At 45.1% G+C, this 17,151-nt stretch overlaps 1 protein-coding gene across 1 annotated transcript in view; it reads left to right on the top strand.

The window, feature by feature from the left end:
* Positions 1 to 17,151, top strand: part of spock3 (SPARC (osteonectin), cwcv and kazal like domains proteoglycan 3) — a 435,237-nt gene that overhangs the window by 271,373 nt on the left and 146,713 nt on the right. Inside the window, exon 6 of the mRNA XM_055645071.1 lies at positions 2,202 to 2,316. Coding sequence (XP_055501046.1) covers positions 2,202 to 2,316 — 115 coding nt within the window. The remainder of the gene's footprint in view (positions 1 to 2,201; positions 2,317 to 17,151) is intronic.

The raw sequence follows: 17,151 nt of genomic DNA, 5'->3' as shown, positions 1-17,151 counted from the left end.
AGAACGTGGTAAACATGCGATTGATTCAAATGTTTAAAACCTCTAAAACCTCCTGTAGAGGCTGCTGCTGAAGCAAAAACATCCTTTAAATAACGTCCAACAAACACACTCACCATACACAGAGCAGTAAGTTCTCTTGAATTATTCAACAGTCTTCACTCTGTGCCTTCTGCAGTTAGCGCCATCTTGCCACGAACCGGAAATGATGCACTCAGCGCCATCTTGCTGCTAACCGGAAATTACGCACTCAGCGCCATCTTGCTGCTAACCAGAAATGACGTCATCGGTGCCATCTAGCCACTAAGTGGAAGTCACTGAACGAGCGCCAATTTTGCTATTAAACACAGTCCTGATCTAATAACATATTAATCACACTTTATCCATCCAAAAACTGTTACAAGCATTTTAAAAGCCATGCCAAACATTTTTGCAAACACTTTACAACCAATACATTTTCTGAACACACACACACACACACACACACACACACAGACACACACTCACTTACACAATCACACAACCAATACTAAGCGCCATCTTGCCACTAACCGGAAATGACGTCATCGCCGCCATCAGAAGTCACGGAATGATCGCCAATTTTGCAATTAAACACAGTCCTGATCTAATAAAATGTTTATTCACGCTTTATCCATACGAAAACTGTTGCAACCATTCCAAGACAAACAAATTTGCAAACACTTTACAACCAGTACATTTTCAGAAAACATTTCTTTATAAGCCAAGACAAACAAATTTGCAAACACTTTACAGCCAATACATTTTCTGAAAAAAAATTTTTTAAAGCCAAGAGAAACAATTTTGCAAACACTTTACAACCACATCGAGGGGACTCACCGTCGAGCGTTCAGTGTTATTCGCAGCTCGGAGAGCCGTGACCCTCTCGCTTCCTCCGTCTCGCAGAGACTAAGTGAGGCACAACACTTCCGGGTTTCATAGTCCCTGCCTCTGCCGCCAGCAGGGGCAACAGGGAGAATGGCGACATTATTCAAAACATTTTTCCCCTCGATGATTTTTCATCGAGCGGAAAAATCCTCCAGTACAGTCCGGCGGAGGGGGACTCTGAGCGAGGTGGCCAAAAATGATGGCCATACGTGGCACGTTGTTACAGAAATCACAAAACAGAAAGTCAGAAAGTGGTCAATATCTTAGTTTTAGTAATATAGATTAAGAAATAATGTATACATTATTCTTGTATTTCTAAGTGAGGTAAGCCGGATCAAATGGACACCTGTCCATGTTCACCAGAGATGCGGCCTGACACACTTGAGTCACTCCAGCACTTTGTATCTTTTTGTTTGTAAACCGGCACCTGCAGTTCCTTGTACCATAAGCATATTTGTAATTAGGTACAGTGTCTTGGCACTGATACTATACAGTCTGTTTCATTATGGACTCATTTAAGCGAATGGTATGTTAGCTTTCATTGCAAAAGGATTTGAGTATAGGAGCAGAGAGGTTCTACTGCAGTTGTACAGGGTCTTGGTGAGACCACACCTGGAGTATTGCGTACAGTTTTGGTCTCCAAATCTGAGGAAGGACATTATTGCCATAGAGGGAGTGCAGAGACGGTTCACAAGACTGATTCCTGGGATGTCAGGACTGTCTTATGAAGAAAGACTGGATAGACTTGGTTTATACTCTCTAGAATTTAGAAGATTGAGAGGGGATCTTATAGAAACTTACAAAATTCTTAAGGGGTTGGACAGGCTAGATGCAGGAAGATTGTTCCAGATGTTAGGGAAGTCCAGGACAAGGGGTCACAGCTTAAGGATAAAGGGGAAATCCTTTAAAACCGAGATGAGAAGAACTTTTTTCACGCAGAGAGTGGTGAATCTCTGGAACTCTCTGCCACAGAGGGTAGTCGAGGCCACTTCATTGGCTATATTTAAGAGGGAGTTAGATGTGGCCCTTGTGGCTAAGGGGATCAGGGGGTATGGAGAGAAGGCAGGTATGGGATACTGAGTTGGATGATCAGCCATGATCATATTGAATGGCGGTGCAGGCTCGAAGGGCCGAATGGCCTACTCCTGCACCTAATTTCTATGTTTCTATGTTTCTATGTTTCATTAGCTTCTATAATAATTCCAATCCAGTCGAAAAGGTATGCAGTCAAGTATTTTGGTGAACAATTTGTCTCTGACTGAATAATTCTTCAGTTTCATCCCTTTATTTCCTCATAGTGCAAACTGGAATATCAAGCATGTGTTTCGGGGAAGCAGATCTCAGTCAAATGTGATGGACAGTGCCCTTGCTCAACGGATAAATTGACAATTGAAGGGAAAAATGGACCAAAAGGTAAGCCTTAAGATAGTTAACTGCTTTAAATGCTGATGTTCTAAACAATGGGTATTGATTTGCCTGGTTTGATATTTGATTTGAGTTATAAAGATGAAAGATAATGCATTTTCTATTGATATTATAAGCAGAACACATATTCATAATAAATCACACAATATTGAAAAGTTCTCTAACCAGTATTTCAGTCACTTTGATTCAGAATTATTCCGATACCAACATGCAGAGCTTGCGATCTACATTCTAGGATTCTGAAAGAGCCAACTGAAAAATAAATGGGTTTCCGTGTGGTTTGGAATCCTTTATTGAGGATGTGCTAACAGGATATTCCAATATGGTAGGAAACTTAAGTTTCCCAACACTGAAGAAGATAATGGGGAATGTAATTAGCAGGACAACGCAAGGGCACCAGTTAATGTGATATATTTGAACTTTCAATAGTATTTATTCAAGTTCCAATTAAAAGATTTAGGCTTATGGATTTGGATTAAATAATTAGCGTGGATAGGGCAATGGTTAAGGAATGGGAGACTGAGAAACTCAACACACGAGCCCACGACTGGATGGAGAGAGGAATAACTCCGACTGAATGCCTCGCCAGCGGGCACGACCTCCCATGGCCAACCTGGAAGACCCTCAACAGATTAGGAGTGGAGCAGGGGAGGTGCAAAGCACTTATGAAAGCATGGAACTACCAGGCAGAAGACACATGCAGCTGTGGAGCAGTACAGACAATGTCCCACCTACTGGAGTGTGACGACGTGCAGCCCCCAGGACCTGGCTGAACCGACCCGACCAGCTGTGACCTGCGCCAGATACTGGCAGAACAACATCTGAGATTGCAACGGACTTGAAGAAGAAGAAGAAGACTGAGAAGATAGACGCAAAAAGCTGGAGTAACTCAGCGGGCCGGGCAACATCTCTGGGGAGAAGGAATGGGTGATGTTTCAGATCGAGACCCTTCTTCAGACTGGTTATGGATAAGGGAAACAAAAGATGTGGAGAGATAAAGAACAATGAATGAAAGATATGCAAAAAAGCCACAGTGATATAGGAAACAGGCCATTGTTAAGGGCCTGTCCCACTTACGTGTCCTTGACACTCAAATTACGCGACCTCATGGTCGCATTGAGGCGCACGGGCATCATATGGCCGCACGGGGTCGGTCCCACTGAGAAGCACGGAGGGGTATGTAGTTGTGCGCGACATCGCGTGGGGCTCCGAACCTTTTGTAGTGAACAAAATCTTTGCGCGCCAACGGCCTGTCGTGGAACTGACGGCCAAAGTGGGACAGGCCCAAGAACATGGCGCGACGCAACGTCTCACCTCCAACAGCAGCAGAAGCGGGCAAGCGATCGCCAAATTCGGCCTGGGGCTCACGGCCGTTGCGGTCCGGATTCGCCCCCACTTCTACTCCCAGAGCGGGGGCCAAGAAAACTGAAGATAGACACAAAATGCTGGACTAACTCAGCGGGACCGGCAGCTTCTCTGGGGAGAAAGAATGGGTGATGTTTCGGGGCAAGACCCTTCTTTTCAGACTGAAGAAGAGTCTCGATCCGAAACATCACCCATTCCTTCTCTCCAGAGATGCTGCCGGTCCCACTGACTTACTCCAGCTTTGTGTGCATCTTCAAATGACGTCACACGCTCCAGACGGCTGTGCGTATGCATGAAATCGCGCGCAACCTCCGCGGGACCGTCGCGGTGCAACGTGACCACAAGGTTGCGTAATTTGCATGCCAAGGACACGTAAGTGAGACAGGCCCTTTAGCTGTTTGTTGGGTGAAAATGAGAAGCTAGTGCGATTTTGATGGGGGGAGAGATAGAGAGAGAAGGAGTGCCGGTGCTACCTGAAGTTAGAGAAATCAATACTCATACCACTCGGTTGTAAGTTGCCCAAGTGAAATATGAGATGCTGTTCCTCCAATTTGCGTTTAGGCTCACTCTGACAATGTAGGAGACCTAGGACAGAAAGGTCTGTGTGGGAATGGGAAGGAGAATTAAAGTGTCCAGCAACCGGGAGAATGGGTAGGTTCAGGAGGGCTGAGCGATGGTGTTTCGCGAAATGATCGCCCAGTCTGCGTTTGGTCATGTTGATGTATAAGAGTCCACATCTTGAACAACGGATAGAGTTGATGAGGTTGGAGGATGTGCAAATGAACCTCTGCCTAACCTGAAAGGGCTGTCGGAGTCCCTGGACAGTGTCGAGGGGGGAGGTTTAGGGACAGGTGTTGCATCTTCCGCTGGGGAAGGTACCTGGGGAGGGGGTGGTTTGGGTGGGAAGGGATGAGTTAACCAGGGAGTTGCGGAGAGAAGTGTCTGTATCCAGTGTAGTGTCACAAGGCTTGCAACCACTCACAAACCTAGAGTAGTTGTTCTGCCTACCTGAGAAAGATATACTTGGCAAAGAGCCATTGTAGTGGGTTATCCTGTGAGGAGAGGTTGAGTATAATTTTCCTTCTTCTGTCATGAGTTTGAGGATTAGGATTCTAAATGAGGGAATAGGTGTTTCCTTAAGATGAAGAAGGCTAGGAAATCAGGGTCATCATTTTGTATAAGGGCATCTGCCGCAGGAGACTGAGATGAAAAAATTCCTAGGCTTAGCAAGTTGAAATCTTTGCAATTTCCTGTCCCAACTAAACACTCTCACTCACTCATGACCAAGGCTAATAGACATTTGGACACTTAAAGGAAAGGAGGTATGAAGGAATGACATTCAAAATAATTTTGATTGTCAAGATTAGCCATAATCTTATTGAATGGTAGAAAAATCCCAAAGAATCTATTCAAAGGTAAACACAAAATGCTGGAGTAACTCAGCAGGACAGGCACCATCTCTGGTGAGAAGGAATGGGTGACATTTCAGGTCGAGATCCTTCTTCAGACAGAACATGCTGCCTGTCCCGCTGAGTTACTGCAGCATTTTGTGTGATGCTGCCTGTCCTGCTGAGTTACTCCAACATTTTGTGTCTAAATAATAATAATAATAACAATAATAAATACTTTATTAATCCCCTTATTCAGGGGTAATTCAGATGTCCTTGCAGCACACTAATAAAAATACAACATAGCATTAAAGAAGTTTAACATTAAAACATAAAAACATCCCCTCACAGAAGACACAAAGTCCAGTCCCTATCCCCATGACCACCCATAGTCGGGCCTAATTGAGGCCTCCACTGTCGCCGCTATGGAGGCCCGATGTTCCCGGCCGTTCTCACCGGGTGATGGTACTCCAGCGTCGGGAGAACCCTCTCAGCGGCTTGAGGTGCCAGGAACGGCCGCCTCCTTACCGGAGACCGCGGCTTCCAAGCCAACAGGCCGCTCTGGACGGAGCTCCACACACTGGCGATCTCGGCAAGAGATCCCAGGCTCCCGATGTAAAGTTCAGCGCCGCCGCCCACAGCTGGCCGCTCCACAGACCCGCGGCGATTTAATGCAGCATCTGCAGTTCTTTCCTACACAAAGAATCTATTTGTATATACTAGATACATTTCTTGTTATTTACATTAAAGAATAACTAATACAGATTTATTTTTATTTCATAACCCTAAATTTATGTACATTATCTTACAGAATTTCTGATACATGTTATTTTAAGTTACTTATTTCTCCATTTCTCAACCCTGCAGAGAGCTGCATTGATAGCACATCATAGTCACAGAATCTTGATAGCTCCATCCAATACATTTAATGAGCAGAGACCTACAACAGTGCACTTGCATTATGTTGTGTTGCCTGCAAGCGAAGCTTCCCACTGCAAGTAATGGATTGCAAAATCAGTCCTCAAATTGGCAATAGGTATTGGATTAAGATGAAACCTACCCAAGTGTAAGCTATTTTTTATGACAAATTTCAGACAAAAAGTAAAATCACTAGAGTATGAGGGAACATTTAATGCCTAGTAGACACAAAATCCTGGAGGAACACAACGGGACAGCGAGACCCTTCTTCAGACTGAAGTCAGGGAGAGGGAGTTGGAGGGATAAGGAAGTGAAAGGTGTGAAAACGAGACAACGGGAATGGAGTTCAAGGAAAATATAGAATAGAACATTGTTAGCAGGGAGAAGGTAACACCAAAGCGAACAGAGATAAAATGTAATCAGAGACAGTCAGAATTGATCCACATCCCCTTTGTCTCATTTTCATACCTTATACTTCCTTATCTCTGTATCTTCCTCTCCTCTGAAGAAGGGTCTCGACTTGAAATGTCACCGACTCCTTCTCTCCAGAGATGCTGCCTGTCCCACTGAGTTACTCCGGCATTTTGTGTCTATCTTCAGTTTAAACCAGCATCTGCAGTTCCTTCCTACACATATACTGGATAGTTGCAGTCTCCCCCACTTAATATTAGTGTCTTAAAATGTATTGATAAATAAGGATTTGTTGATATGATTGTTACATTTCTTTATTCATTATTAAACTTAAATTTTTCCTCAGTGACCAGCTATTAGTATCACTTCATGTTTTCATACTATCTATCTATATTACTAAAAGTCTGTTCTTGACCGGTTTTGGCCAACTGTGCAGCGATTCCTGAGAGAACGCCGCCACCTACGGCCGTCATTTTTGGCCACCTCGCTCAGAGCCCCCCTCCGCCGCACGTGTGCCGAGGATTTTTCCCGTCGATGAAAATTGACAGAGATATTAATGTTTTCACAAAATTCCCCATTCACTCTGCTGCCCCTGCTGGAGGGAGGGGGAGGGGCTATAAAACCAGGAGGTGGTGTGCCTCAATCAGTCTCTGCAAGTGGTGTGCCCCAATCAGTCTCTGCATGTGGTGTGCCTCAATCAGAGCTCTGAATAACACTGAACAAATGTCTACAGCACTGTGAGTACCCTTAATGTGGTTTGAAAAAGAAAATATGGTTAGAGGTAAAAAAACACTGCCTGCAAATGGTTGCTTGGGTTTGGGTTTTGGTTTTGGTTGAAGTAAAAAGGCACTCTCTCTCGCCCCCCCCCCCCCCCCTCCTCCTCTCCCCCCCCCCCCCCCCCCCCCTCTCCTCTCCTCCCCTCCCCTCTCCTCACCCCCCTCTCCTCTCCCCCCCTCCTCTCCCTCTCCTCTCCCCCCCCCCCTCTCCCCCCTCTCCTCCCCCCCTTTCCTCTCCCCCTCTCGCCCTCTCCCGCTCTCCTCCCCCTCCTCTCCCCCTCCTCTCCTCCCCCCCCCCTCCTCTCCTCCCTCCCCCCTCTCTTCCCCTCTCCCCTCCTCCTCTCTCCCTCCTCCTCCCTCCCCTCTCCTCCCCTCTCTCCCCCTCTCCCCCCCCCCTCTCCTCCCCCCCCTCTCCTCTCCTCCCCTCCTCTCCCCTCTCTCCTTCTCTCTATTTCATTCCCTCTCTGCCCCCCCTCCCCCTCTCCCCCTCTTCCTCCCCCCCTCTCCCCTCCCCCACCCCTCCTCCCCCCTCCTCTCCTCCCTCTCCTCTCCCCCCCTCTTCCCTCCTCCCCCTCCCCTCCCCCCCTCTCCTCTCCCCCCCTCCCCCCTCTCCTCCCTCCCCCCCTCTCCTCTCCCCCCTCTCCTCCTCCCCCTCTCCCCCCTCTCCTCCTCTCCCACCTCTCCTCTCCCCCCCCCTCTCCCCCCTCTCCTCTCCCCCCTCTCCTCTCCCCCCTCTCTCCTCCCTCCCCCTCTCCTCTCCCCCCCTCTCCTCTCCCCCCCTCTCCTCCTCCCTCCCCCTCCCCTCTTTTTCTCCCCCTCTCCTCCCCTCCATCCCCTCCCCTCCCCCACCGTCCCTCCCCTAAACCCCCCCCCTCCCCTCCACACACCCCTACCCCCTTCCCTCCACCCCCCCCTCCCCCTCCCTGCTCCCCACTCTCTCCCACCCCTCATCTCACTGCCCTCTCTCCCTCCCTCTCTCTCCCCCCCTCTCTCCCTCCCCCCTCCCCCCCTCTAATAATTAGCAATGTCATTGCAGAAAATATAGAAACATAGAAAATAGATGAAGGAATTGGCCATTTGGCCCTTTGAGCCAGCATGATCATGATCATGGCTGATCATCTAAAATCAGTACCACTGTTCCTGCTTTCTCCACATATCCCTTGATTCCATTAGCCCTAAGAGCTATATCTAACTCTTGAATACATCCAGTGACTTGGCCTCCACTGCCTTCTGTGACAGAAAATTCCACAGATTCACAACTCTCTGAGTGAAAATGTTTTCCTTATCTCAGTCCTGATTCTCCTACCTTTTATTCTTAAATGGCAGTTCTTTCACTGTGTCATTGATTTTAACAACTCTCTTGCTGAGATTAGAATCAAGAACCATTGTCTTTTCAGTACTGTTTACATTCTTTAACAATAAATGTCATGCTGTGTGCGAAAGTTCTGGATTTAAGTGTGTGAATTTACCTTTAATTTCCAATGCTTTGACAGGGATACTGTTTGACAAATATCGCGAAGTATTAGTACAATTATTTATCTCCAAAGTTCAGTTGATGCTTGTGAATGGTATAATTAGCTCCTACATTGCAGATTCATCATAAAACCACGCATAATTTGTAAATCAAAAATGGCAAGATTAAAGTACGTGAAAAACCACATGGTTGAAATTTGCAGAGTTCTTACGCGTTCTCGTTGTAACATATTGAGTGTTCCGAAGTAACCTGAAAACTGAATCAATAATTGAACTGAAAATGACAACAGCTACCACGCAAAGCTTGTTTCCGCACTCAATGCCGTTAAAACCTGGGTGTCTGTGTCCAAACGAGAAATGGTACCCACCATATACCTATGTGACTTTGAGATCTCCCAGAGTTACAAAGCTGCTCCACTCCCCAAGCCTGGGTTAAACAAGAAGCCTAACAAGTGGGAGCTGAACTTCTGAAATTCTATCAAACCAAATTTTAGAAATGGGCTTCAATAGGCATATGTTTTCACATTGTATGTAGGTGGATAAGTCATGTCTCTACTATTTATTTAATTCCCCTTGCATGTTTTTCCTCTACCTGCTAAATTTTTGTAAGGTGTCCTTGAGACTCTTGAAAGGCGCCCATAAATAAAATGTATTATTATTATTATTATTATTATTATTATTATTATTATTATAAGATGGGTTTCTACCTCTTAATGTATGGATGTGAGACTCCGGACTCCTTGGATGGTACAAGTGGTTTTAGCTGGAGTGTTGAGGGTTAGGTCCTGGGCGTGGCTGAGGGTTCCTTAAATTATTTTGCAACGTGTTTAAGGATTGCGAAGTGCTGACCTTAAAGTGAGGTCACATGCAAATTGAATGAACAGCACTTCGCATTTCAATGTTACAAAATGTTGAGATTTTAAAAATCAAGTCTGCAATTTATCCCATCAGATGAAGCACAAAAATAAGTTTAATTTGACACCTAATTCAATTTCATATCTTCAGTATTAAAAAAGTTATGGCCATTTTCATACTCGGAAATTAGCGTCTTGTTCCCTATTGATTTTCCATTGACTTAACACAAAAGCTGTGATCAAGGAGAGTGAAATGGCCATAACTTTATCAAAATTTAGGAGAACTGAAAGAAATTTTCAGTTATTATAGATTGAAGCATTCTGAAACAAACATTAAACAATCTTACTTGGATGACCTGAAATTAAAGCATATAATTAGTTAGTTACCCAATTGTAGCTAATTCCAAACTTCAATTACTAGATCTAAACATCTATCCATTTCTTAAGAAAAGATTAACATTTTTAAATAGCCTGTGTATAAATAACATTCACAAAGAATTCACGATAAAACATGATTTTTAAATCTCATTTACATTAATTTATAGGCCAAATGGAAGGGATTTAGTGTTCAATTGCTGTAAGTTAATAGCCATTTAAATCAGCTTTCGAGTGGGATCCTGTGGAACTCTGTGGAACGCGCTGGTTTGGAACATTCCCATTGTGGTGGATTTGTACCCCATATGCCCATAAAAATACTGTGGGATTTAATGGGGCCCCAAATTAGCAACTCGCAACATAAATATTTGTATAAAGGGACCTTAAGAAGCGCTTTTTAATGTAAAAATAAACAACCTACCTTCCGTTGTCCCCTGCATGAGATCCGTCCCGTTGTCGGCGGTCGCGGGTTTAGAGGATGATTTTTATCTTACTATAACAATTAAATTAACCAAAAGTTTAAAAATACCTGCAGCGAACGAACCTTGCAGCGATTTTTTGTCAGCAACTAAGTAGGCTGAACAACCTCGATTTGAATAGTCGAGAGAAAATCGCGTTTTAAACCCACCCCCCTCTCAAAGGCACCAAAATTGCACACACGGGCAGCGACAGATCAGCAGCGCCGCTGAAGGTAGGTTTTGCAACATACCTACTTATGACTCAGCGGTATGAACATTGAATTCTATAATTTTAAGTAACTTCTACTCATGCTCCTCCCCTACCCCTCCCCCATTATATCCTTTCCTCCACCCTGGTTATTTTACCAGTTCCACAGTTCTCCACATAGTTTCCCTATTGAGACTGCACCTTCCCAAGCCAGCAATGGGCCTGAGGTAATTTGTGGCCGGCCCTGATTTGTCTGTTTTTTTTTGGCCTCCAGCTCTTCACCACCTTCCCCACTTTCAGTTGTAAGAATGGTCCTGACCCAAAACGTCACCCATTCTTTTTCTCCAGAGATGCTGCCTGACCTGCTGAGTTACTCCAGCACATTTTTTTTATGCTTTACCTAAAAAGGGGACATAGCTGGAATGAAAAAACTGCACTGAAAATTTACGAAACTTTTTCCCACAATAGTGCTGTCATCACATGTAAAGAGATGGTGTAGTCAAGGCCACTCTTCCTTAGATGGTGAATAATGAATAGACGACTAACTGGAAATATACCAATTTCTTCAAGAGCTTTTAAGAGTAGGTGAGGAGAAATTGTTTCCTGTGGCTGAAGAGACCAGAGCTAGCGATTATAGGCCTAAAATTAGGGGTAGACCATTTGGGACTGAAATGAGTATCAACAGAAAAATCTGGAGTCTGGGTCAGACAGCATGTCGGGAGAAAAGGAGTGAGTGATGTATCGGGTCGAGACACATCCAGTCTGTAGAAGAGTCTTGACCCGTAACGCCACCTATTCCTTTCCTCCAGAGATGCTGTCTGACCCGCTGAGTTACTCCAGCTTTTTGTTCCTATCTTCGGTTTAAACCAGCATCTGCAGCTCTTTCCTCTACATTAAACAGTGCAGCATAGGAATACGCCTTTTGGCCCACGATGCTGTCCCAAACATGGTGCCAAATTAATCTAATCCCTTCTGCCAGCACAGGATCTATATATATATTTCTTCCCTGCATATTCATGTGCCAAACTAAAAGCCTCTAAAACACTACTATTGTATCTGCTTGTAGGAATAGGAATAGGAATACTTTATTGTCACATGTGGCGAAGCACAGTGAGATTCTTTGTTGGCAAAAACAATGTATTCAAACAGCAGTCATCTACGGCATTGACAAAGTTACAAAGCAGGCCGGCTCCCCCTTTTGTCCATCCTCCCCACCACCACAGCTGTTCCCACCTGCCGGGTCCCCATTGTTCTTCCGCCTCTTCCCTCATGGTGGTTCTCCACGCTCTCATCGACCATCAACCGCGGGTCGACCCGCGAGGCATCGCCGCCGCCGTGAGTCTTCACCATCGCCGAGGCCTCATCATCGCGAGAATCACCACTGGCAGGGCAAAGCATCCAGGCACCCACCATTCTTTGTATAAAACGTGTCCCTCGCAACTGTGTTAAGGGCCTTTCCACTTGGGCGATCTAATCCGCGAGTTCTGGCGAGTTTGCCCTCGACTCATGCTCGCAGCATGGTCGACACAAGGTCGTAGGAGGTCTTTGTAACTTTCCTTCATGCTCGAGAGTAGTCTCCGTGTACTCGAGGCCTCAGCTAGGTCGCAGCATATTTTTCAACATGTTGAAAAATGCCCGCGAGTAAAAAAAGGTCGCCATGGAAGAAATCAATACTTTTTTTACTCGTAGGTTTAGTCGTAGTAGGTCGGCATGTTAGTTGTAGGTAATCAAGGGGAGTCAAAGGTAGTTGAAGGTAGTCATAGATAGTTTTCATCATAGTCAAAGGAAGGTCAAGGAGATCAAAGGAGGTCGTCTTCACTCTCCACTATTCGGTGTCCAATTTTCCCAAAGTTAGTCGTAGCTAGTCGAAGCTAGTCTTCAACATAGACGAAGGAGGTCGAAGGAGGTCTTCTACATAGTCAAAGGAGGTCTTCAACATGACTTTTTTTCAAACTCTCATAAACTCTTCTAAATTCGCCAATTAGGTCACCCGTGGGACAGCCCTTTCAAACTTTTACCCTCTGACCTTGAAGCTATGCCCCTTCTCTTTGACAGTTCCACCCTGAGAAAAGTTTCTGATTTTCAACTGTCTTCATGCTTCTCAAAATGTTATGAAAATGTTATGTCTTCCCTCCTGATGCTCCATGGAAGAAATCCAGGTTTGTACAACCTCTTTGAATAGCTCATACTCTCTGCTCCAGGTAGCATGCTGGTAAACCTCCTCTCCATTCTTCACCAAAGGAAGCAATCCAGGTTTGTCCAACCTAATCTTATAGCTCATAATCTCTGATCCAAGTGGCATGCTGGTTAACCTCTTCTCCACTCTTCTCCAAACCCTCCATAATCCTACTGTAATGGGGCGATTAGAACTGCACACAATCTTGCAAATGTCCCCTAACCAATTCTTTATAAAGTTGCAACATGACACCCTGATACTTATACTCAATTCTCTGAACACTGAAGGCATTCTATATGTCTTGTATACCACACTATCATCTTGTGTTGCCACTTCTTGGGAGCAATGGACTTGGAACCCAAGATCCCTCTCTACTCTTCAGGGTCTTGCCATTAATGCCCCTGTCCCACTTCGAAAACCTGAACGGAAACCTCTGGAGACTTTGCACCCCACCCAAGGTTTCCGTGTGGTTCCCGGAGGTTGCAGGTGGTTGCCGTAGGTTGCAGGTAGTGGAAGCAGGTAGGGAGACTGACAAAAACCTCCGGGAACCGCACAGAAACCTTGGGTGGGGCGCAAAGTCTCCAGATGTTTCCGTTCAGGTTTCCTAAGTGGGACAGGGGCATAACTGTAGTAACAGATTAACCATACCTTGCCTTCTTCACTGTCTGCCACTCCATCAGTTTTTGTGTCTGCAAACTTACTAACTAACCCAACTACACTTTTGTCCAAATCATTTTTATATATCACAAATAACAGAAGTCCCATAATGCCACTGTTCACAGACCTCAGTCAAAATAACACCCTTCCACCACAACCCTCTATCTTCTATGCCAGTTCTAAATCCAAACTACAAACTCAGAGTAAACCTCGTGCATCTAAAAGCCGCTTTCTCACTTAGGTGATTTTTTTCGGTGACTACAAGCGACTAGGCTGTCGCCACATGGTTGCGGGGTGATGCCTGAATGGTCATGAGTTGTCTCCTCAAGTCGCCTAAAGAGTCGTAACCTTTTTCTGGTTGCCACGGGATTTTGAAATGTTCAAAACTTTTAGACGACTGTGGGCTTGACGTAGCTTGTCATCTCCTGTCGTAGGTGCTGACGTAGGTTGTCACCAGGTGATGTTGGTTGTCGCCGGGTGCTGACTTCGGTGAATTCCATTGGTGACTATACGTCAACCGGCGACAGGTACCAGCGACTGAATTGTCTTCAGTTGTCTTCATTTGTCGCCGTCAGGATCGTTGCTTGTCGTAGTTTGTCGCGGGTGGCCGTAGGTTGACTTTGGTTGTCGTAGGTTGTCGCCTGTGTGGTCGTAGGTTGTCGTAGGTGTGGTCGTAGGTGTACGGCCTGATGAGTCGCCGGTTGACGGTAGCTTGCCGTAGCTTGATGTCGACTAGTTGGTAGGTTGTCGTATCTTGCCGTAGACATTGTCATGGGGGGTCCAGTCGCTACTTTTTCAGCGACCTGCTACGACTCTTCCCAGAGGCAATTCGGACTGTAAACGCCTATCTCACCAGGGACTAACTCTACTGAACGTTTTTCCTTCCATTATTTATTATGCAAAAGAATATGTGTTTTATGATTGTGTTTATAATTTGTTTGGTTGTTTTGTTGTTTGTCTTTTGCACAAAAGTCCGCGAGCATTGCCACTTTCATTTCACTGCACATCTCGTATGTGTATGTGACAAATAAACTTGACTTGACTTGACTTGACTTGACTGTAATAGTCGCCGAAAATATCGTCTAAGTGGAACAAGCCCTTTAATCTTCAATATCAGCCTACCATGAAATACTGTAGCTTGTCAAAATGCACTTCTAAAATCCCTGTAGACAACATCTATTGTCCCACCCTCATCAGCCACCTTCATCGCCTACTCTAATAACTCGTCAAGTTTAGTAGACGTGGCATGCCATGGACAAAGCTAAAGAAAGACACAAAAATTTGGAGTAACTCAGTGGGACAGGCAGCATCTCTGGAGAGATGGAATGGGTGACGTTGTGGATCATAGAAACATAGAAACATAGAAATTAGGTGCAGGAGTAGGCCATTCGGCCCTTCGAGCCTGCACCGCCATTCAATATGATCATGGCTGATCATCCAACTCAGTATCCCGTACCTGCCTTCTCTCCATACCCCCTGATCCCCTTAGCCACAAGGGCCACATCTAACTCCCTCTTAAATATAGCCAATGAAGTGGCCTCAACTACCCTCTGTGGCAGAGAGTTCCAGAGATTCACCACTCTCTGCGTGAAAAAAGTTCTTCTCATCTCGGTTTTAAAGGATTTCCCCTTTATCCTTAAGCTGTGACCCCTTGTCCTGGACTTCCCCAACATCGGGAACAATCTTCCTGCATCTAGCCTGTCCAACCCCTTAAGAATTTTGTAAGTTTCTATAAGATCCCCTCTCAATCTTCTAAATTCTAGAGAGTATAAACCAAGTCTATCCAGTCTTTCTTCATAAGACAGTCCTGACATCCCAGGAATCAGTCTGGTGAACCGTCTCTGCACTCCCTCTATGGCAATAATGTCCTTCCTCAGATTTGGAGACCAAAACTGTACGCAATACTCCAGGTGTGGTCTCACCAAGACCCTGTACAACTGCAGTAGAACCTCTCTGCTCCTATACTCAAATCCTTTTGCAATGAAAGCTAACATACCATTCGCTTTCTTTACTGCCTGCTGCACCTGCATGCCTACCTTCAATGACTGGTGTACCATGACACCCAGGTCTCGCTGCATCTCCCCCTTTCCCAATCGGCCACCATTTAGATAATAGTCTGCTTTCCTGTTTTTGCCACCAAAATGGATAACCTCACATTTATCCACATTATACTGCATCTGCCAAACATTTGCCCACTCACCCAGCCTATCCAAGTCACCCTGCCGTCTCCTAGCATCCTCCTCACAGCTAACACTGCCCCCCAGCTTAGTGTCATCCGCAAACTTGGAGATATTGCCTTCAATTCCCTCATCCAGATCATTAATATATATTGTAAATAGCTGGGGTCCCAGTACTGAGCCTTGGGGTACCCCACTAGTCACTGCCTGCCATTGTGAAAAGGACCCGTTTACTCCTACTCTTTGCTTCCTGTTTGCCAGCCAGTTCTCTATCCACATCAATACTAAACCCCCAATGCCTTGTGCTTTAAGTTTGTATACTAATTTTTTATGTGGGACCTTGTCGAAAGCCTTCTGGAAGTCCAGATACACCACATCCACTGGTTCTCCCCTATCCACGCTACTAGTTACATCCTCGAAAAATTCTATAAGATTCGTCAGACATGATTTACCTTTCGTAAATCCATGCTGACTTTGTCCAATGATTTCACCACTTTCCAAATGTGCTGCTATCCCATCTTTAATAACTGACTCTAGCAGTTTCCCCACTACCGATGTTAGACTAACTGGTCTGTAATTCCCCATTTTCTCTCTCCCTCCCTTCTTAAAAAGTGGGGTTACGTTTGCTACCCGCCAATCTTCAGGAACTACTCCAGAATCTAAAGAGTTTTGAAAGATTATTACTAATGCATCCACTATTTCTGGAGCTACTTCCTTAAGTACTCTGGGATGCAGCCTATCTGGCCCTGGGGATTTATCGGCCTTTAATCCATTCAATTTACCCAACACCACTTCCCGGCTGACCTGGATTTCACTCAATTCCTCCAACTCCTTTGACCCGCGGTCCCCTGCTATTTCCGGCAAATTATTTATGTCTTCCTTAGTGAAGACGGAACCAAAGTAGTTATTCAATTGGTCCGCCATATCCTTGTTCCCCATGATCAACTCCCCTGTTTCTGACTGCAAGGGACCTACATTTGTTTTAACTAATCTCTTTCTTTTCACATATCTATAAAAACTTTTGCAGTCAGTTTTTATGTTCCCTGCCAGTTTTCTTTCATAATCTATTTTTCCTTTCCTAATTAAGCCCTTTGTCCTCCTCTGCTGGTCTTTGAATTTCTCCCAGTCCTCCGGTATGCTGCTTTTTCTGGCTAATTTGTACGCATCATCCTTCGCTTTGATACTATCCCTGATTTCCCTTGTTATCCATGGATGTACTACCTTCCCTGATCTATTCTTTTGCCAAACTGGGATGAACAATTTTTGTAGTTCATCCATGCAGTCTTTAAATGTCTTCCATTGCATATCCACCGTCAACCCTTTTAGAATTAATTGCCAGTCAATCTTGGCCAATTCACATCTCATACCCTCAAAGTTACCTTTCTTTAAGTTCAGAACCATTGTTTCTGAATTAACAATGTCACTCTCCATCCTAATGAAGAACTCAACCATATTATGGTCACTCTTGCCCAAGGGGGCATGTACAACAAGATTGCTAACTAACCCTTCCTCATTACTCAATACCCAGTCTAAAATAGCCTGCTCTCTCGTTGGTTCCTCTACATGTTGATTTAGATAACTATCCCG

This window comes from Leucoraja erinacea, chromosome 1 (assembly GCF_028641065.1).
Source record: "Leucoraja erinacea ecotype New England chromosome 1, Leri_hhj_1, whole genome shotgun sequence".
NCBI classification, from domain to species: domain Eukaryota; kingdom Metazoa; phylum Chordata; class Chondrichthyes; order Rajiformes; family Rajidae; genus Leucoraja; species Leucoraja erinaceus.
This window is presented reverse-complemented; position numbering and strand designations above follow the sequence as displayed.